The sequence below is a fragment of the Centroberyx gerrardi genome, chromosome 1 (genome assembly GCF_048128805.1).
Source record: "Centroberyx gerrardi isolate f3 chromosome 1, fCenGer3.hap1.cur.20231027, whole genome shotgun sequence".
In the NCBI taxonomy this organism is placed as follows: domain Eukaryota; kingdom Metazoa; phylum Chordata; class Actinopteri; order Beryciformes; family Berycidae; genus Centroberyx; species Centroberyx gerrardi.
This window is the reverse complement of record NC_135997.1, coordinates 24,368,853-24,391,629: the sequence shown is the minus strand read 5'-3', so window position 1 is coordinate 24,391,629 and position 22,777 is coordinate 24,368,853. Positions and strand designations below refer to the sequence as shown.

The window sequence follows — 22,777 nt, the reverse complement described above, 5'->3', positions numbered from 1 at the left end:
ACATGTTTGCTGCACTGCGGCTGCATTGTTCCACTCTGAATCCTCTCAGACAAATGCACAGTATACAGTACACATGGTAGGGGGAGTTCTACAGTGGCAGCCATTTATCCTTCATCTGTCCTGCATTGGTACAGCAGACAGTTCTCTCTTGAATGTTATACGGTAGAAGCAAATAAGTATATTGTGAAGCAAAAATCTGAAATGTATAGAAGCGGATTGCATTCATCATGAAAAAAGAATTGCCAGTTTATCATAATTATGAGATCTTTTCCCTTTATTGTGTGATCTTTTGTTGTCCAGCTGTCCAGAACAGGATGAAATCTGCATTGGGCCAGGGCCAGGTCTGTTTCCTTGGAGAGTAGACGTCCCATTTGACCCAAAAGGGTTGTAGTTGGCCTGGCTCAAAACCATTTAACCCTCAAAAAGCCATTTTTGGTACCTGATTTTAAATAGGAAACCTTATCGGACCAGGCTGGAACCAATAACCATCAATATAACCAATGTTATATTGAAAATAATTAAGCCAACAATAAGGCGGCTTTCACACCAGCATCGTTTGGTCTGGACTTTAGGACCTTTTTGCTAAGTTCAGATCATTTTGAGTGGTGTGAATGCGCCATGCAGACTCGGGTGCGGACCAAAATCTTGCAAAAGGTTTGCCAAAAATCGCCGGTCTCGGCCCTTTTCCATTCGGACCGTGGTGCGGATCATTTTGGTGTGAAAGCAACTTTGGAAGTCAGAAACTTGCAACCAATGGCACAACAGTTTGGTACTATTGCTATGTTACATTGCTACATTGCTTCTAATGAAAATATTTCATATATTGGACCACTATTTCTAAGTCAAAATCCCTTGGAGCCAAGCTGCAAACAATTTCTTTTGAAAATATATGGGTTTGTAGTTATAAATCAGTTGTATCAGAGGCCCCAAATTATTTATCCCATAGAATTCTGGACTGAAAACATTATGGTGGCAACATGGATAAGCTAGAACCTACTATATACATTCACTTAAAGGGTGAACGTAGTTATCAATGTTTAAGAGCATTCCTATTTCCTATTCTGTGTATAGCTGCGGGTTGCTCTCAGCAGGATGCCTACTCCCCGGGCTTCCCTCCTGTGCCACATAGTCACTCAGATCAATGAGTTCTTTCACCGTACTTCACAGAGTACATGGTGTTTCTACCAGACAGGAGACACACACAGCAGTTGCACAGAAACAAGGAACCTTGCCACGCAACTCAGAGTAATCTCAGTGGAATGCTTCAATGACAGGATTTCAGGGCATTCGGAGGCTCTCTACTGGTCTGCCTCTTGAAATCAACAATCTCTTGTCTTCCAGGAAAATCCCCTGGGATCAATCTGTAATGAAAAAATAAAACCTCAAGCTTAATTTAACCAAAGAAGTCTAATGGCATGTAATATGAATGCGGGAGCAAGGGATAAAAACAAGACAGAATCCACGGGAAGGAAACTTGACTTAAAAAAAAAAAAGCACAAAGTGGGGTAGACTCACCGACAGTCTAGGCTCAGAAGAATCTGGCACTGTCCTTCCACAAGGAATTTCTCCATTTTGTGTCACTTTGATGGAAGTGAAATCTCCTCGTAAGGCAACACCACAGACAGACCTGCAAAGACTCTGGGGCTGCTGAGATGAGCCTTAGGATGAAAAAACTCTCAAATCATGTACTGAACCACACTCTACCTCCCATGGTAATGGAGGTAATAGCATATTGGTGTAACTGACTGAAGGGTAAAATTCAATGCTAAATATACAAGCGAAGAAGTGCTCTCATTGACCCTCAAACGTTCTTTATGTGTATAATAATTATCCTGCATGGATAATGAATACTATCCTATACAAATACTATAGTCATAATAGTCATTTGTTTCTATTTTGTGTTATCAGACATTTGGTATGAGTAGGTTTTATTTTTCTTTAAATGGTGGAACTCATTTGGAACAAAACCGCCCTGAATAAGTGTTTGTTCCAATAAGTGTTTGTGCCCACTGTTCATAAGCAAGAACAAAACTGCTTGTGCTAAAATACAAGTACAAATACAAGATTGTGCTAATATATGGGACCACTGAATGGAAAACCGCATTTGTCCAAGGGACTTTTATTGTGAAACCCATTATTTCACCACGGCACATAGTAAGTGTTAGATACATGCGTCATGAAGCTGTTATAAATGTTTGCCGTTCGATCATGAATGTTTCATGAAACAAGCTGTTGTGAGACTATTATAAGTCTGTTATGCAAACTCTTCACATAGTCAGAATAATAGTAATACTAAGAAGAAGAAGAGGAAGAAGAAGAAGGTAATATTTTATTGATCCAGGTAGAGAAGGATTCAGTGTGTGTGTTTACATGCGCATTAATATGAGCTTTATCCTGGTCAAGGTCATATGGCGTTTACATAGAACAATCAATATTTTTTTTTGTATATGTGTATACATGGAGATAGGCTCTATGGAACATGAACAGGATATGGTGTTTGCATGCCGGAATATACCAGTTAATGTCGGCATATTCAGGTTTTTCATATTTGGGATATGGGCTTATCCCAGTTATTGTAAATGGGATATGGCATTTACACTAATATGAAAATGCTGAATATCAGTGGAATATTAATGTACATGTAAACGCACTCAGTGTTTTGCTCAAGGACACTTCAGCAGGGCAGATACTTGCCAGTGCATTGGCTTGAACTCTGGTCTTCAAGTTGAACAAAGGTCCTCGTACTTGCTGTACGTGGGAGAAGTAATTGACTATAAAATGTCTGTCCTCCCTGTGCGGTAACATTGTGCTTGGATTTAGAAGACTGTTTTGAATCATAGTGAAGCAGCATGAGGGAATGGCTCAGGTCCGGAGAGAGACAGCTCCACGGTATACAGTAATAATATCATATCCATATTGATGCCCTCTCCTGCAACCTCATGGCCAACCATTTCCCCTGAGGACTTCCTCACACATTTCCTCTACCAAAAATCAACATCATGAAGCTGCTCTTCGCAGAACCTGTGCCTGTTTTGAGGGAAAACATGGATTATGAAAGCAGTATGTGTGCATCAACTTGTTTTGCCGGGTCCTGTTTCAAAGAGACAAAGTGAATCCGGACCGCTACATTTTAAAATCTACAGCCCTGTTGAGGAATGTTGTCCTTTCTTTGGTCTGTGGCACATTTTGGCCACTGCCCATGCAAGGCCATGCCAAGGCAAACACCTTGTAAACTGCTGACTTTGATAACAGGGGGAAATCTGATATTGTCTCCATGCACTCTATCAAGGCGAGCGGTAACCAGGCTGTTTCTAATCCCACAGTTTGGAATGTGTTTACTAATGACTTGTCTCTCAGAACAGTTGTGTAAATTAGGGTCTCGGAGTGCAACATTGCTTTGATAGCATTCACAAGGAACAGTAGAGACATTCTTGTCTTGCTGGGGAGCTCCGCATGTATGCATGTCTTTTGTGTATTCAGTGTTTCAGTGTACTACAAGCAACAAGGGGAATGAGGGGTGGAGAAAGGAGGCGTGCGTGCGTGCGTGCGTGCGTGCGTGCGTGCGTGCGTGCGTGCGTGCGTGCGTGCGTGCGTGCGTGCGTGCGTGCGTGCGTGCGTGCGTGCGTGCGTGCGTGTATGTGTCTTTAGTGGAAGGAGGGTGCTGAACACTGTTTCCTAATTGACCTCAGTTTGATAGGTCTTAGGGTGGGGGACACAGAGCATGTTTCCCAACATTTACCCACCACATAAAAGGAGGATTGTTTTGAAGGGAGGAACACATGAAGGTCATACTGCATATCCAGTATATCCAGATGAATTCCTAGGTTTGTGCAAATCAGAAATACCACAAAAACTTTCTTCCCACCTCACTCCTCTATGGAATATTGTAAGCTCCAGTTAAATAGAATCTGTTGTTCATTGTGTGAACTCCATCAGTAGAGAGGCTCTCTTTGAAAGGGTGTACCCCTGTTACCAATTACTCTCTGAAGTCATATTAGTTATGAGCAATTTCCCATCTGCACGTGATTACTGTAATTTTAAAAGGTTCCGAAATGAGCAACAAAACAAGTATGCAAGTATGAGACACCTGTGGGCAAAGCAAGGCCATGTTCTCCATATCTACGCTTGTACAAGATGACAAAAGAATTTGAGCAATGGAAAGTGAGATGTGATATAAATCTGAGTGCCTTTGCAGATGGTAATGTTGACTCTGGAAGCCTCATGGAGCCCTGGCTGCTGCAGGCCAGGAAACAGCACTAGCACTAGGGCCATGTGGGACCTCTCCTTAAAAAAAAAAAGAAAAAAGAAAAAAGAAAAAAGTTAGAGAGAGCTTTTTTCACAGCCCATTGTAAGCAATCAGAGAGGCAAATAGAAGCCTGCAGTCGTGCAGTGCACATGCACTTCTTTCCAGAAGGCAGAGAGCAATGCTCAGTCTACTGACAGGCGAGCTAGCAGACCGACAAGGAGCCAGGACGTGTTCTCACAGCACTAACAGACGCTGACACCACCACTGGGTCCTCTGAAGCCCACTCTCACCCTCCTGGGCATGATTGCTCCTGGATGCACACTCAACCTCCTCTATTGCTGGCAGTGAAGACCTGCAGATGGACTCAACCACAGGCTTGCTCTTCATCACCACCTCTGTCTCCACACTCGAGCCGTACCCACGGAAAGAAGATACACATGCTTTATTGACAGAGCTACAGGTGGTTTGAGTTTGAGCTGCTGGTGGACTGGAAGGGTTTTTCCTGTGCGGTGAGCTGTGCTGTCTTTGAGGCCAGTATGCTGCCTATTGTTGTGGCATGTTTGGTATGTTTCCTGCTGTGCTCAGGGCAGGCTCAAGTTGCCACACAGACTCAGGGGCAGACCCAGAGCCAGGGCCAGGGGCAGGACTCCGCCACCCCTTGGAGGCAGGTGATACAATGGGAGAACAACGGACGGTTGTTCAGCCTGCTCAACAGCGGAGCTGAATACGTCCCTGCAGGGGCGCCGGCCCAGGACAGACGTCCCAGGGTGGTTGTGGCAGATGCTCGCCCACGCTCTACGCGCAGACCTCAGGGAGGCAATGTCCGCAGACAAGCTCCATCAAGAGGAACCTCCGAGACTGTCCGAGGGCAGGCCAGGCACCCCTTCGGCTTTGGGCAAGTGCCTGATAACTGGAGGCAGACCACAGGGAGCACAGGTGGCAGCCGCTTCCAGTCATCCTCTAGCACTCGCTTCAGGCCGTCCACAGGCTCTTCCTCCTCTTCATCATCATCATCATCTTTCTCTTCATCCTCCTATAATGTGCCATCCTACCCACAGTACCCCTTACCTCAGCAGCCTTCCTACCCAGGCGTGCCTTACGACCCCAGCGTGGTGGAGGGCCCAGCCAGGAGCTATGAGCCCCCCTTTCAGCCTGTTGTGCCTGGGGGAGGGTATGGTGGTGGAGCATATGGGGGTGGAGGTGGATATACTGGAGTAGGATATGGAGGTGGTCTGGGCCCTGTGCTCCCAGGCTCTCCCCCTGAATACACTGAAGACGGTTACCGTTACTACCAGCCTTATGGCTATGCGCCCAATCCTGTGGTGCCAGCACGGGCCGCCCAGCCACCCTTTGCAGATGGTCTGGACCGCAGATACACCCACAGTCTCTACAACGAGGAATCTGCTCCTGCCAGCTCTGTCCCCGAAGCGAACCAGGCCACCCCAGTATTAGTGGACAGGACAGGAGTTGCTGCTCAACCCCCAGTCAGAAGCCCTCAGTATGAGCAGTTTCCTCCATTTGGAAGACCCCAGCCTCCCTTCCTGCAGCCCGTTCCTCCCGGCAGAAACTCTCCAAACTCTGCGCTTGAGAACCCCAATATCAACGTAGGGAGTGTGTACCGACCAGAACAAAGAGGTATAGTAAGCCTTTTGTTTTTGTTTCTGTGAACAAACATAGTTGCAGTATGTTTTATTTCACAGGTTTTGAGTTGCTTGACCAAACCTCAATGATATTAGAAGAAGATGAAACACATAATGGGTGGATAACACCAACATCAAGTGGATGATTATTTGAGAAGTGCAAATTCATCCATCTGTGTTTGGTTTCCAAGAAACTTATAAAGCATAAACCTCAAAGGAAAGCATTGCATATTTTGTGCACTTGTTGGGTTTCACCCAAGCTATTTCTGCCTTTGAGATAGAAAAGGTAAAAATGAAGAGCTCCTCTGCTATGTGATTTCTGGCAGTGTTGGGCGTATGAATTTGAGATATGTAGAACCCAAGGGAGTAGAGAGCTCACCACCTGACCTCTAAACTATTCCCATGTATCCCATGTATTCCATACAATCATGTTTTTCAGATAGTCCTTTTTCATCTCTGTCAGATATAAAGAAATGCCCTCAAGTAACCAGAATAGTAGAGCTGCTCAGGACTCCTTTCAATTTACAAACAAAAGCAAAGTGGACTCAAGGTTCATCTTTTCCCACTTGCATGGTTATTGAAACCAGGTGTTGAGAAAGCCCTGCCAACGCACTGAGAGCACACACAGGAACCACTGTGTTTCTGTGTGTGGGGTGTTGTACGCTACGAGACATAGATTGGTTCATGGGGAGGCCTGAGTGTGGAACTGGGTAATGGTGGTGACCTCATATGGGGACTGGTGGCTGGAGACGGGGGGTGGTGGCGGGTGCTCCGGGGGCCTGGGCTCTGAGGACAGGAGAGGGGAAACAAGGGTGGGGGTTTCTATACCACTCCCTGAGGGGGAGAGAGAGAGTGGAAAGTCCCTGTAACACATGGGGTCCATTGCCTCAGCCTCAGGAAATCAAAGAAATATTTAGTAAGAGCTCTTAGGGGAAGAGGGAGGAGCGTCAAAACGTGCTTTACCCTGGCCAAAAAAAAAACATAGCCTATGTTTCGTAACACAAAAGACACAGTTTCTTTGAATCCATTAGCAATTGATCATCTTTGTTTTGATAGCCTGTCACTATACTGGGGAGGAAAGAGGGGTGGAAGCAGACTTCACTGGAGCTGATTGTTAACAATGTAGGGAGAAAAAAATGATTGAGCAAATGCAAACAATATGGGGGTGATGTAATCTTTACCATGTGGGAGTTTCCTACAGTATGTTCTAGCTTCTGGGGGCTGTTTCTGGTCTGAGGTGAGAGGAGATGAGAGCCTCCAAAATGATCCTCACACTCTTAACACAGCAGAATACCTCTTGGTCTACTTATTTGCCTACCTTGCTGTGCAGCAGCCTCTGGTGTACCATGCGCCCTCATCACTCTCACTCATTAGCCAATCTGGAGCTGGGAGCCATTTCCATGGCAGAAGAAGCCAACATGTGCGCAGATGCCTTAGTGTTCTCACACAACATGTAATCAGTGTGATAGAGGCTCAGCCAATGGGAGCTATGGAATAGCCGCAATGGCAGACATTTTTATTGCATTGCTTCATGGCAAGGCATTCAGATGAAGCTGTTACAGTATGGTAATAAACATTGTGAGCTACAAGTCTAAACTTTGCTTAAGACTCAGCTAAACAGAGTAGCGTAACTCTGCCACCATCTTTAAATAAACTTGTGTTATCTGGTATCAGAGGCAGGAAAGCACAGAGCACACAACGATGTAATAGAATAAACAACTACTTTAATGGCCAGGCTGTTCATTACAGTACATAAAACAGTGTCCTGGGCAATTTGGCAACCAAGCGTCTGGCCATATTATTCAAAATAGCCAGCCAGCCAGTCCTCACTAATTCATGCAAAATGCAAATAAATCCACTTCACCTGACCATGTGTGAGCTACTACAGTTAGGATTAACAAGTACAAATAAACAAGCATGCTACAGTTAAATGTGCTGTGATTTCAATTTCAAGGCACATATTTATTTAGAGTGCTCTGTGAGTTACTTTTACCAATGACATAAGAAGACTGACTCACAATGACCAAACCCCCATCCCACTGCTTAATTTTATAAAACTACAAATAACAAAACAAACTGGAGAAAGACAGAAAACCGGAAATAGACACCATGGAATACTGTTAACATGGAACATGGTGAAGACCCTCCTAACCAGGGATGTAGATCTCTCTGACTGATTCGATACAAATCTCGAAAGGTAGTCTGCAGTTCAATACAAAAAAGATATCTTTCAGCAGTTCAACAATTCAATATAGTTGCATACGTTTTTCTAATATGATTCAATATCATTTGATTTGATTCAGTGCCATGAAAAGCAATGTAGAATTTACTTGTTATGGTTTCTTTAATTTGACTCATTTGACTTTAATCACCACTAGCCAACCTTGAAATAGAAATTTCAATTTTAGCATGATAATGCCATTAGAATTATGTATATAGGCAAGGTACATGTATCACAGAAATTTCACCCAAATAGAACCACTGAGAATGTGATAATGTTCTGTAAATTAAACATATTGTGCCACATGGCAGTGATAAAATAAAATGCAGTGCACAACTACTTATTTTTGTTTGTGGTTGACATTGCAATGTTTGGCTTGCTGTAAAACATAAATTCAAATGTATCTCTCATTGAATACATGTGTGTGTGTGAAAAAGATGAGAATTATTACCATGAGCAACCAAAGTCTACAGAAAACTTTAATCATGCCATCAAACGAGTTTGAATGCAGGAACACTTCCAAATCGTTGCTTTGAGTTGTCCCATTCCAGCGATTATTCCCACATCACATGAACAGCCACATTCACAAAGCAAGGGGAGTCATACCACAGTGTGGCATGAAAGAAAGATGCAAAAGAAAGAAATACTAACAGAGAAACGGATATTCATGATTTTATTTTGACTGATTTTGATGGGTTTCTTCTGTCAAAACACAGCTGTATCTTGCACAGCTGGCGTGGTTTCCCCAATTCAAATCAGATAATTGTTACACCCCTACTCCTAACCATGAGCACTACTCTGCCATGGCTCCTGTATCCTGGGGGTTCATGGGGAACTCGAAAACAGCACAACATATGTTGAAAGCGTTAAGTATAGGGATCCTTGCACCATATGTGCAACATTAGAGCAATTTATTTAGTTTGCAGGTGTCTTTTCTGGAGCCATATTGGCTCAAACATCAATCAACAAGACTTGGTTGGTGTCTTGGGGACACTCTGACTCCAAGCCCTGTTATCCACTTAAAGGAGTGCACAACACCATCCCCAACGCTCTTCCAAAGCTGGGGTGCAGAAGCCATGCTCCTAAATCTAAGTCCATTCTCAACTTCGAAAAGAAAACCTTATTTAATCAGGCAAGCTGACTATGAATGAACACATTCTGAACATCAGCAATGGCTTGGGGGACGAGTTGCAAGGGGAGGACACACATTCACACCTAGGACCTGCCTGGTACTACCACAGTCTTGTATGGCCAAGCTCCACTAGTCCAGTTGGTTGTCAGTGTCTTGCTCAAAGGTGCTTTGGGAGCAGCTTTTGAAGGAGACGGCCTTATTCTCTATTCCCACATCAATTCTTTTTCAGCTGGTTTGGAAAATTGAACTGATGACCTTCTTATCACAAATCCTACTTGCTAGCCTCCAAGCTATCTCTTGTCACATGAACATCTCCCCATGCTAGATATCTTCAATGCTGCAATAATTAGGTTCTGTGAACAATGAACCATCTTAAATTGAGTGCAATATTGGTTGGGCAAATTTTCTGTATGCTGTCCCCAGCATACACTCTGCAGCACATCATCTTTTGTCATCTGACTCTGCCTTATTCTCATAGTCCCCGACAAAGCCGCAAGCAGTCATAGGTGAGAATAATTAGTCCATAATTGCTAAGGATTAATCCATTAAGGCAGCTGCAAGGCAGCCACTGCAGTCCAAAGCTTCACTACAGTATCTTCAAAATGAAGGGAACAGGTTTTTGCACCAATCTATTGCTAAAATTAATCTGTAATACATCACCCCCACCACCAAAAGTTAAATTGTTGATCATAATCATGAATATAGATAAGATGTAATGCTGTTTATTGCCACAGGACATGGGGAATATAAACTACGTGACAAAAGAAGCTGTGAAAGTACAGATTGCCATAAACTTGTTCTTCAGATACTGTTGTGGCACTTGTTTAAAAAATGACATCAACATTTGTGATGAATTTCACATATTCTAATCTCTCAATCCTGTGTAACTCATACACTTTCACATTCCCTCTGTAGCCTAAAGAAAGAGTAGTTTGAAGCAGAAATGTAAAGGGAATCATTCTGCATGTCCTCTATTATGCTATATAAGACAGTATGAAAAGCCTGTCAAGATTCAGTATCTTTTCCCCGTGTCCCACTTAGAGTGTAATGTGTGGCTTTGTCACATGCTGTCGAGGGCTGATCAGCTTTGGCTTTTCGACACACTTTATCCCTGTGAAAGAGACCCAATTTCGCACTTTCCAAAGATTAGGGGGCAGAGAACAAAGCCTTCCCAGGGTGAAGAGAAAATAGGGGGGGGGTTGAGAGTGCTGTTGGAAAACCTCTGCGTTTCACACTGCCCTTATAGTGTTTACATGGTCTGCCCCGGGAAGCTTCCCCCTGGCCTATACGTCTGCCTCAGAGAGAGCTGTCAAATAGGATGTGTACACAGCGCCCGGAAAGGCAAAGCCCTCATTTGAACCTGCAGCTGAGGAGGGAAAGACTCACCTAGGCGTTAAACACCAAACAAATACCAGATAGGAAATTTCCTACCTGGTTTCCATAAACAGATGGTAACTAAAGCCTTTCCCGTTTCTGAAATCAAAAGAATGCAACAGTGCATTACTTCATGCATCTATTTTCTTTTCAGCGGTTACAGTATACCGCAACCGAAATGAAAGGATGTATTTGATTTTTTATACTTTGTACTTTTATTAAAGCTTCCAGACTTAAGAGGTCAGATGGTTTGACTTTCAGTTGCTCAAACAAGTTCACATTAAAGCATGTCTGGCCTTTGTGAGCTTAACAGAGAAGGGTGATAAGCTATACCAGAGACCCTCGCTGGCATGGCCTTTACTGGGAATGGGACAGACATTAGCTCTGACAAGTCAGGCCAGCTTTTTTTTATTTATTTATTCTTCTGTTTTTCTGACAGACTTGGTCACTGGCCCACTTTAAAAACAGCAGGGGTGTGAGATCATTGTTGTTTTGCCCTGGCACGCACGTTCTTTCTCTCTCTCTCTCTCTCTCTCTCTCTCTCTCTCTCTCTCTCCCTCTCTTTCTCTGTCTCTTGTTTGCAGAAACCCAAATATGAAACATAGACTGCACTTCAATAAGCCTTGCTATGATTTGTAGTTCAGATGTTTCTAAGTTTAGCTTCATCCCCAACAGATATGACTAGTCATCCTACATTTACTATGCCAAAGGTTAACCTGAAGTGACGGGTTCATATTAAGATTAGTGTCATGGCACATCACATCACATTAGCCAGGCTAGAAATTATTTGTATAAACTCTTTCCCTATGAACCAGATACATTTGGTGAGAGGCCTGAAATGCATGTTAATGTATGTGGTTATAGTTCTGGGGTTTTTGGGGCTTTTGCACACTTAGATCCAAATATAACCCCTGTCCCACCCCCACCCCACCCCTTTCTGAGAGGCCTACGGAGCAAAAGTGTCTCATTAGAAAACTATGACGCCCAGTTCTCAAAGATAATAATCTGGAATGCACAGTAATTAGTGGCCAATGGCATTCTCTAGTGTGTCCCAGTCTTGAACTGCAGCCCCTGGCGCTGCACTGTAGCCCCTCATAGTCTCCATCAGCACCACCATAAATACAAGGTAATGAAACATTGATGACAAATCCGCCAAGAGCGCTGCTTTTTTGTCTGAGAAATGACCTCACTGGCAGTGCTGGGAAGGTTAGGAATTCAAGGAATTCAAAATGTAGTCTGTTACAGATTACTGATCAGTTACTTTGAACTACTTTGCCTACAAATGCAACAATAATAACAGTGTTAAAATGCAGTCTATTATTTTACTTTCACTGCTCTTACCAATAATTCCAAGAATTATAAAATTATGTTTGTGTCCAAAATCTCACTTCTGAGTAAGCCAACAAGTAATTAATCATTTCTTCAATATTTGTAAGTGGTGGATATTTGTTTGTTTGTTTTAACAGAAACTGTAATGGATTACTGTTATTTTTTGTAATCAGATTAATGTAATCCTATTCCATGTAATCTATTACTCCACAAACCTGTTCACTGGTTTACAGTGTAAAACATTGTGCTCTGTTAAGCGAGTGCAGACACAAATTTGGCATTGGTATTAAAATACTGTGAAAGATAACGTGGGTTTAGCCCTTAAAGAAACAGTATGTTTATTGTTTCAGGTTTGCCTGACCTGGTTCCTGATCCCAACTATGTCCAGGCCTCCACATACATCCAGAGAGCCCACATGTACTCTCTCCGCTGTGCTGCTGAGGAAAAATGTCTATCAAGGTAAACCCAACTCTGGAAGTCTTTACTGACTTGTTTGCATTTCAGGAATTAACTGTTTTTGGTTATTTTGTACATTTCCAATGTTCATTTTGCTTTCACACTAGCAACAGTTTGCCGGCCCTTACTGGTTTTGATTTCATGTTAGCAACAAATGTTCTCAATTTTGTATATTTTTTGCAACATCATTCAGTAAAATGTTCATTTTTATTCAGCGTGCAAGATGCAAGATGCCCTTGCTAAACTTCTAGGCAGCATTTGCTTGCAACACAGCTGATAACCTTTCTACAATTCTATGTTAGACTCCTGGAGTTCACCCATTCTGCACAGTAATACCTGAAATAAATAATAAAAAAAAGTTTCGCAACAGACCCTCAGCATAACATAGATGAAGTGCAACCTGGTCACCTTGGGGGATACAGGCTGTTGTTGGCTTCATCTCTGTGTGGCGGTGGAGAGCCTCCCCTGAGCCCTGGGCCTGGGCCCTTTGACTGCCTCTGCACTGAGGACACAGTATTGAAATGATGGAAGTGTGCTGTCCCCATGGCTGCTCTATTTGCCCTCTCCCCATCACAAGCACAGCCATCCCTCAAAGCCCTTTCATATCCTGTCTGAGTTTGCAGCAATCACCGACAGATGGCCTGTTGTAATTTGCCATACACTCCAATGTCAACAACAGCCACAAGACGAATGGCTTAGATCTTCAGTGCTATTGTGAACTGGAGGTTGTGCCCCCTCCCTTCTCACAAAAAAAGTGAATCATGTAATAGAGTGCGTACCTCGTTCTGTTCCCTCCACCAGTGTTGAAAATGTGTATTTGGAGTGATGTCTGTAATCTGTAAAATGAATTATTTATTTGATATGCTCCTGCCTCCAAGCCTTTCCAGTCCTGCTCTTTTTTTTTTTCCTCGTCTTAGTTATGAGAAAGCGACATGTGGACATTCTTTGCAGCCATTTATACAGTTCCCCTCACTGTTTCTGGTCTTGATGTATGTGCTTGCCACTCAGCACCGCCTACGGCTCCGAGGCCACCGACTACGATGTGAGGGTCCTGCTGCGCTTCCCACAGAGGGTTAAGAACCAGGGGACTGCTGACTTCATGCCTAACAGGCCGCGTCATACCTGGGAGTGGCACAGCTGCCATCAGTAAGTACTCAATATACAACGGATAGTTTCAGCCAAGCACAGAGCGAGCCATGCTACTGGTTGCAATGTCAACTCTTATGGTAATGAAGGAGCTAGTTAGCAATCTTTCTGGTTTTCTGTTGTTTTTTATTTTTACAGAATGTATGTATACTACATTGAAGAAACTTCTCTGTCAGTACACATGCACTGGTACGTGCTGTATAACAGCTGTATGGGTACTTTGGTGCTGCCACACCGTGTTTGAGGCGCAGGCTATTGCATCACTGTCATACCCATAATCACAGTAAGGAACACGCTCTCGGGTGTTATTGCCATATTATTAAATAGATATTTCCTGTCATCAGTTTTGATTGCCTGAGACATGTTCGAAGATGTTGTAAAATACCTGATAACACCTGTGGTCACATAACAGTTCATTTAAATATTAATGGGCTAACTGAAAATCACCACTGTAATCACCAGTACTGGATCTATTTGTGGAACAATAACATTTAATTATTATTATTATTATTGACTACTGTTGATGAAAAATGAAAAGAAGGTTTATTGAATAATTGGCTTTTTTTTATTACAATAGTTTGTTAGGGCTCGGCACACAAGAGTGTGCTTATGCTTAAGTGACCTCGCGTTGACACCAAGCATACTTGTTATAGTTCTCCCTCTGTGAAAGGGTTTTTAAAAATTCATTGAGCAGACCGAGTGAAAGTCAAGCCTCAACAAGTCTAGATTCTCATTGTGTTAGTTAACTGCCATCCCCCTGTAGTGGATATTGTGGGTTGACAAATATGGCAATGATTCATTAATGATGTTGTGAGTGTATACCCTTATTCCAACACAGAGACATCTTAATCACCATGTAGAATAAATCTAAAGGTGACATTGGTCCAGAGATATTGTAACAACATTTCCCAATACATACTGACACTCAGTCACACCACAACAACATGTACTATGCCTCAAGACAAAAGACTGTAAATTACACACTGCATGCAACATTGTGAGGCAGTGTATGTTCGCGCAACACAGCAATGCTTTTTGCATTGTGTCTTCACCTTCCTCAGTGGCCAGATTTCTGCTGCTTTAACAAGCTGATTATGGCCCAGGCCGAGTCTCTCTGGTGGTCTATTGATGAGGTGATGTTTGGGTACGCTCACTGTTTCATGACCTTATGTTCCATGTAGGCTGGTCTCTGTCTCAGTTTCAGTAAGTCTGCCCGCTGCTGCTGGTGCCATGCTCTGCTTGACTGTCCTCATGTTAGAGGAATGTTGACTGGCCATTAGGAGATTGGCCATGTTGCTGTGTGACACCGGTCTGCACTTACACAGCGGTTCCCAGGGGATCGCATGCCAAAGCAGTCGTTCCACTGGCCAGCGTGATCAGAATGACAAATCAATCAATTTTTCCCGTCAATCTCCGCCACCAGATCATGCGGCTGCTACAGTGTGATGGTGTGGATATGGGTTAGTAGGACAGAGTGTTTGGTTACAAAGAAATCTCTTTAGGGAAAGAAAATCTCTAGCCCAGATTCTCACAATAAACTTCTCTGCCCTACATTTTTGTTGAATAAGCTGTGTAGTTGACAGATATTTTTTTTATGTTATATTCAATCCTATCATTCTCACTTGAGTATTAGAAGAAGGGAAGGAAATGGCATTCTCTTGGGTTTCATGGGCTATGAAAAAGTTGGAATCTTGTATTTTTTAACCCAAAGAGAACACACAGAATTCCGGAAGGAAATTCTTTTTATATCCATCGCTGTGGGTACTAAGTGGAAGTCATCCAAAGCACTCTGCTTATTTGCTTTTACTTTTTTATTTTTTTTGACAGCACTACATATTTATCTTTACTCATTTATCTGTGATGTCATGTCACAATTTGAAATGCAGAATGTAATGATAAAGTTCAACTTTTGCTTGATTTGTCTCCAGCCTTTACAGTACAACTGTATCAGGCTATCTGACCTTTAAGGTCAAAAATCATGGTTGCTATTTGTGCAGGTGCCTGGAGATATGTCTTCATATCCCAGTTGCACTTCATGGAAGGCAAATGTCAGACCTTTGCTAAATAGTTCCCATAGAACCTACTTCTCTGTGTTTCAACACCCCAAACTGTGATGTGAAAACCCCTCAAAGTCCTGTCTGTTGCAACACAAGTGGAAAATGACTCATGGGTATGGAGAAGGATTGGAATGTTTTGTATATTAGGATTACAAGCTATTCTTATTAAAGCCTCTATGTGTCCTTCCAGCACTGCATTCCCTATAGCTGACATAGTCGGCGAGGGGATCCAGGATTTCAAGGAGGCAAGGGGCCCTTCCAGACAGCGCAAAGTCCAGTGGCTCCCACTCTCACTCACACACACACACACACACACATAGATAATCATCTCGAGACTGCCATCTAAATGAATGCCTGTTGTGGGAAGAAAAATAAAGACTGCACTTCAACCTCCCAGGCCCTCCCATTCCCCAGTCCAAAGACAGCACACACCCAGCCATACATAAACATACACACTCACACTCACACACATAGCACACATACAGTACATAACAGACGCAGTCACATAGACTTGCATGTTATGCATTAACAGAGACTATCAAGTGGGAGTTACAAATTCTGTCTGTAGTCATTGTAAATTCTCTTATGAGCATGCAAAGCAAAAGATAGGGCTCAGCCTGCAGAGATCAACAAACAGGTCTTTACCTGAGAGCAGCTCTTAATTGGTTCCCTCTCCTGTGGAAAGAATGAGTCCTTAAATTGTCACTTGCTCCATCTGTGGAAAGTACCCACTTTTCCTTCCAAGTCATCCTTCAATCTTTAATGACTGTTCCAGTAAAAGCTGTAGCTATGTTGAAACATGGACCATGAGGTAAGGCATACAGGCATTATTTATACAGTCTGAGTTTGTGTGACTGTAAGAGGTCCAGCGCTTACCTCACCTGTGCTACATCAACCAAAACAAACATTGCTAAAGTATTTAGAGGATTGGCAGCAAGGGTGACTTTCTCTGAACAATATTGAGAGTAATTCATTTCAATAACTAGGAATTTAAGCCCTGTAATGTGTATTCCTGTAATGTGTTTTCCATTTGCATTGGAAGACCACTCTTCAACCCAGGGTCAAGACCTCATGTTAGGGTTAAGGTTTATATATATTTCTATATTCATAACCTATATATTCATAACTCGCCTAGTTAATCGGATACTGTCAACACTGTCAAAGTAAAGCCCCATGTAAAGTGCTATACTGTAGTGCCACCTATATGGAAAGGCAGAGGATGGAGTGACTGAACCATAATATTTTACCATAAAACAATTCAGTTGTTCAGAAAGATATCGTTGTGTGTAAATCCATCAATATGAACCATCAAAATGTAAGCTTTTAACATCGACGTGGAAATATGATGTCATCTTCTTACACGCAAACATGCCAGTGTTAGCATGTACCACAATTAGTGCGCGCAGCAGGCTTGTAAAAAGTGAATAGTCTCCCAGGGCACTTTGACATTTGGCAGAGGTCCAAGCAAGATAGCAGTTAATATCACAAATGATTTGAAATGGACCGGCTCATTGACAGAGTCGCTCACTGAGAGTCACTCGTTTCAAATTCCAGTTCAGCTGAGATGATCAGTGGCCATGTGCATCCAGGCTTTCCTAAGCTGCTAAAGCTGTGCAAACATACACAAATACATCACCACCAGCACACAAATACCTTCATACACTGACACACACACGCAAGCAAATGCCCTCACACATGCATACACACCCACATATGAATGCACACACACACACACACACACACACACACACACACACACACCCCTCTGATCGTGCAGACTGATACAAGGTAATTAACAGCATTCATACTTCATTAGGGTGTTAATGTCTTGCTTCATCAATGCTTTATTGTTGCCATTAATTAGTATCCATTGTCCTTTGATACTTTATGATATGCTCAGTCAAGCTGCAACATCACTTACAATGTAAATGTTAACAGGTGAGGCCAGTGGGTTGAACATATAAACAAGCCCTGTGTCTTATTTCTAAGTTACATTTACTGTAAATTTAGGCAAGCTAAATTTTGGTCTGTTTTTAATGGAGGAAGAGTTTTGTTCATTTTTACCTTTCAGATTTTAGCTTTTTAGCTGACGCTCTTCATCCACTGAGATTGTCATTGAATGCAATAGTGGAATGAGCTTAAATTCCCCACATTATAACCGTAACCCTCCTTGTTTGCTCCACCTTTGACTACTACACTTGTACTCTGCTTGGTCCAACAGGCACTACCACAGTATGGATGAGTTCAGCCATTACGACTTACTGGAGGTCAGCACCGGCCGCAAGGTGGCCGAGGGACACAAGGCCAGCTTCTGTCTGGAGGACACCACCTGTGACTTCGGCCACTTGAAGCGCTACGCCTGCACCTCTCACACTCAGGTAACACAGCACAAGAGAACATGAGGGGAGATTATGAACAATGAAAGATACATCTATTGTACTTTGAGTTGAAGTTTCCCAATGGTGTATTCAGCAAAATTTCAACTTCAACTGGTTCAGGGCTAAAAGTGCTGAATAAACCAGTAGGGGAGCTTCCAATGTTTTATCACTATTTTGATTCGATCAAGCATAAGGATGACAGAAATATTGGACATCATTAACATTTGGTCACCATTCACAGGTGATTGAGTTATCCTGATTTTTTTAAGGGAAGAGAGAATGCAATCGCCAATTTTGGGTGTGTAACATAAAAATAATGAGTAGTGTAACAAATTTAATTTGAAATGAGTAATAAGGTGGGGTTTTTTTTGTTTGTAATGAAGCCAATACTGATCATATCTAACATGTAAATTATTTTTCCTGAGTGTATGTTCCTGAGTGATAATTCACTTTATGACAAATGTGTGACATGGTGAAAGGAATCTATTCAACTGGTTGTTGTTCACAGTCCTTACTAGGTTTATTGTATCATATCAGATTTTACCTTTTGACCACAGGGTTACAATTGCGCCTGCTCCTCTGCACAACGCATACATGTTGTATGACTCAGAATGAAGCGTGTCAGAAACTTTCAGAGGTAGAGATGCCCCAGTGACCCTGCAGGCAGGAGCCTATAACCCCGTGGTCTGGATTGGTATTCCTCATGAACTCCTCTCTTCCCCTCTGTTTCGTCAGGGTCTGAGCCCGGGCTGCTACGATACATACAATGCTGATATCGACTGCCAGTGGATCGATATCACAGACATCCAGCCAGGAAACTACATACTAAAGGTGAGAGCTGGGAAAGAGTCCGATACGCGTGGACTTGGCAAGTTTGTGGACAGCGCAAGGTCACATTTCATGGAAGGCAGTGGGTCCAGGCCACCCAAACAAATTGATCTGAGAGTTATAAAGAAGTTGGAAAGTTTCTAAAGTCTTTAAATTTTATGTTCTATAGGCCATTCTATAGGTCACGGCTCATTGGCTATGCCGTCCCATCCATCTCATTATCTGTGTTTCATGTTTCATGCATGTTTTGCTTGCTCAGTCGGTGTGGCTTCAAGATCCACACACACATGATCTTACATTAACCATCCATAAAGGTTTAAACATGAATGAGTTCAGTGCTGCACATATGCAGCTGTAGTTCAAATCCACACTCCTCATCCCCAGGCGGATCCTCTATTGAAGCAGATCCAGCGTGTGCAATCTCGGTCCCGTGAGGCGTCACCGATTCTCGTTGCGATAGAATATAGTGAATTGTAACGTGTCTTCTGTCTTTTGTCTCCCAGCTCCAGGTTAATCCCAAGTACTTGGTGCTGGAATCAGACTTCACCAACAATGTGGTCAGGTGTAACATTCACTACACAGGACGCTTCGTCACAACAACCAACTGCAAGATAGCACAGTAAGTCAGACAGAATATATCAATTTTTATTCAAAGAGTTCTCTAAATCTGCAGCTTGTTTGTACAATACAAGCCGGTCATTGTGTTTTTCAGGAAAAATCTCAACAAATGCCATTTTGTCTACACTATCATCCAAAGCAGCTCACTGTCTCATGAGCGCATAAATTTTGTAGAGTGGGAATTGAACTCCTAACCTTAGCTCAGGGTTTGTGTCATGCTCTACACTTTGAGCTGCACAGGACCACAAGACAGGGTGCAGGCTGAATGCAATTTTATGGACAGCCTCTCAGTGTTTTGAATTACTTACTGGACTTAATGGGTTCTTTGCTGAAATATCTGATGATTTAATGAATTATGTGCTCATTCTCGAGTTAAGATTAATGGCCTCTGAAACTTTCATATTTCCCCTCAAAGGGAGCAGTAGGGGTGTTGAACTTTTCAATAGCTCTATTAGGAAGTGTATCATTGCACTCTGAATTACTATCCTATCTTCTTGAAGGGACTTCATAGAGAGTGGATATACATGAGCAAAGCATCATTACTTTCAAGTGCTGCGGCAAATCACCCTTCTTTTTGCTGTTCTTGTGAAACATTCACTTAAAAATATGTTTGCTAAAGCATTTCCAGAATTAATGAATCACGGGATCTAATGGTTAAGTTTTTATGGTATTGACTGCAGTCAAAGGAATGCATGAGTAGGTGCTATGAGCACTGCTCTCTCCATCCTTACAATTTAATATTTGAACCGTTTCATTCCAAAAGACTATTTATTGATTTTGAAAAAAACCTTGTTGCTGTATATCCAACATCATCCGTGACCCCACTCACCCTGCCCACCACCTCTTCAAACTACTCCCCTCTGGCAGGCGATACAGGACAATATATGCATGCACCACAAGACTGAAAAACAGCTTCCTCCCCAAAGCTGTCAAATTGTTGAACAATTTGACAGCTCCCCCCCCCCCCCCCCCCCCCCCCCCCTCCACTGACTGAACTCTCTGCCATGTAATGGCTAGATTGTATGCTGCTAATTGTTTATTGTTTATTTGCACACCGGTTGCGCTTGAGTATCTGCTCCTATTTATATTGTTCCTATATTGTTATTATTATCAGGGAGTGCCATCGTAATTTCGTTGTGTTGTTGTCTTGCACGACAGTACAATGACAATAAAGTTTTCTTGACTTGACTTGACTCTATATTTAAATGATGTTCTATTGCTCAATATTGCTCAATATGAAATGCACACGTGATTATGTCTTCTTAAATAAATCTTCGCATTTTGCAATTAATGGACTCAAGATAACTAGTAACTTTAATAATATTTCACAGTGAGTTTTCATGCCAGCAATCATTGTGTTTGAGCCCATGTCAAATTTTCCATCATCTCATTTACTGTGCGGTGTCTCATTTTGCAGTGAAATTCTTCATTTTGTCTGGACTAGTCTAACAGCGTGTTGTTTGTTGTCTGTTTGTTTTGCAGGTCTTGATCAGGCGCTGGAAGGCTGCCCAGCCAGAGTGACCCTCCAGAAGAATGCTGTTCCATTGAAATGTGAATGGAATCCTTTTGTTGTTGTTGTCGTTTGTCTTGATATTGTTTTTTTGTGCTGTTTTGGTATCCTGGGCCCATGGCAAACAAGGGTTCCACTGGCACTGAAAAGAATGTGGGGTTTTTATGCACACATACACACACACACACACATTTTGCATAATGCATATTGCATATTGCACACTGACATGCCCATAATAAACCAACAATTCAGACCCCTAGAGCCTCCATGATGATATTCCCTTTCCTTTCCTCATCCCCTGCTTGCCCAATCCAGCTTTATCCCTCATATTGCTACTCTGCCACTCATCATGTGGCTTGGTTACATTCTAGGAAAACATGGTAGACATTTCAAATTAGGTGCTTGCTGTATCTGCACACAGCCAAAAACATCTGTGCACGCCCCCACAGAGTGGTTCCGTTTGATTATAAATAAGGCGTGAAATGGTGCCGGTGCTGAAATGAGTGGTCCCAGACAAGTCAGGGTTCAGCTGCAATCCAGCACATAAAATTAGGGGGGAAGTCTTCCTAGGTGCATTCATCCATGCTGTCTGGGGGACAGACGGAGATGCCCAGTGACTCAGAAGAACTATAATGTGTTGGTTTATTTCTCTTCACTGCCTCACTGGGCCAGGCTGGGGATACTGTGATTCTCTGGGCACATCCTGTTTAATGTTGTGTTTATCAGCGAGAGGAAGACCGCGGGTCTCGTTTGCATTTGTAGTCTCCATCAAGCAGTCAGTCAACATAAAGCTAGGCTGTCAGTTCTCGGCGCTTTACCCCTCTTTATCTCCTCAGTCATATTCTGTCCCCATTGCTCCTTTCTTATTTCAATAAAAAGCAAACTGGAAGCTCAACTGACAGAAATTGTCATTTTCAAAGAGGTGCTTCCCAGAAAACAAGACTCTGACAGTGTAAGCCATGACTTTACACTGGCTTTGTTTAGCTACCAACACTGGTCAGATGGCACATAGGTCATCTATACCTTTTTAAGAATGTATATTACCAATATTCCACTGATGCATGACTTTAGAGATGGAGAATATTTTATTTGTCTTAACTGATTGTCTTTGTTTCTCCTGTTTGAATTGTTAATGTAATTTGTGAAATTCCATGAACTTCTATATATTATTTTCTTGATAATCTGAATCATTCTTTGTTTTATTCAATAGTGTGTGTTGTGGAAAAAAAAAACACTACTGCTACAGACTTATCATTGTGATGCAGAGTGCCAGAAAGCCGTCTCTACCTACCTCTCTAAATGAGTGAGCTATTGTTTCCCGTTGAGTGTATGGTTTCCATTAGAAATCCCTGTGATGGCTCACAATGGCCTCCTACCACTCTGTTGTAGCACACATCTGAAAACCCTTGGGTCTATTGAATATATCAAGGAGTAAATCATTTTGGACACAAACAAATGAAGAGTTATATTCCAAAACACTAATCCATTATGGGAAGAAAAAAATAATTATCTGAAGTTTAACATTATTTGTAAAATATAGAAGATCCAGTCTGTCTGTATTGATCAAACAATGACTTTAGTTACCTGCTATACTTCAAAAAGCAACAAGTAAGTTTTAATTTCATTTCTAGCATTTTGTAAGTGTGGGTGTCACATTTTTCAAGTATTATATCTCATTTTGGATATGTCATTTTGGAACAAAACTCTTCAAGTGCAGAACAGGCCTAGCCTATAGTATCCAATTTATTTACCATAGTACACAGACCTTTCATATTGTACTGTACATAGTCAGTTCTTTTATTTGACCTACAAGTCCTTGTATTCTGGTAGCTCAAGATTATA

The 22,777-nt window shown here is 42.4% G+C and overlaps 1 protein-coding gene across 1 annotated transcript; it reads left to right on the top strand.

Moving 5' to 3' along the window:
• The first annotated feature begins 4,556 nt into the window (after positions 1-4,556).
• Positions 4,557-22,419, top strand: loxl1 (lysyl oxidase-like 1). The gene is made up of 7 exons (XM_071894302.2): positions 4,557-5,881; positions 12,293-12,401; positions 13,407-13,544; positions 17,823-17,979; positions 18,715-18,810; positions 19,311-19,426; positions 20,908-22,419. The coding sequence occupies exons 1-7, from the start codon at positions 4,783-4,785 to the stop codon at positions 20,912-20,914; spliced, it is 1,722 nt and encodes a 573-aa protein (XP_071750403.2). The 5' UTR covers positions 4,557-4,782; the 3' UTR covers positions 20,915-22,419.
• The last annotated feature ends 358 nt before the right edge of the window (positions 22,420-22,777 follow it).

What these genes read in the sequence shown, in the direction of transcription:
- loxl1 (XM_071894302.2), top strand. Translation starts at nt 4,783, where the DNA reads ATGCTGCCTATTGTTGTGGCATGTTTGGTATGTTTCCTGCTGTGCTCA. An exon ending in GAGTGGCACAGCTGCCATCA is followed by an intron (nt 13,545 to 17,822) that starts GTAAGTACTCAA and finishes TTGGTCCAACAG; the next exon opens with GCACTACCACAGTATGGATG. An exon ending in CAGGAAACTACATACTAAAG is followed by an intron (nt 18,811 to 19,310) that starts GTGAGAGCTGGG and finishes TTTGTCTCCCAG; the next exon opens with CTCCAGGTTAATCCCAAGTA.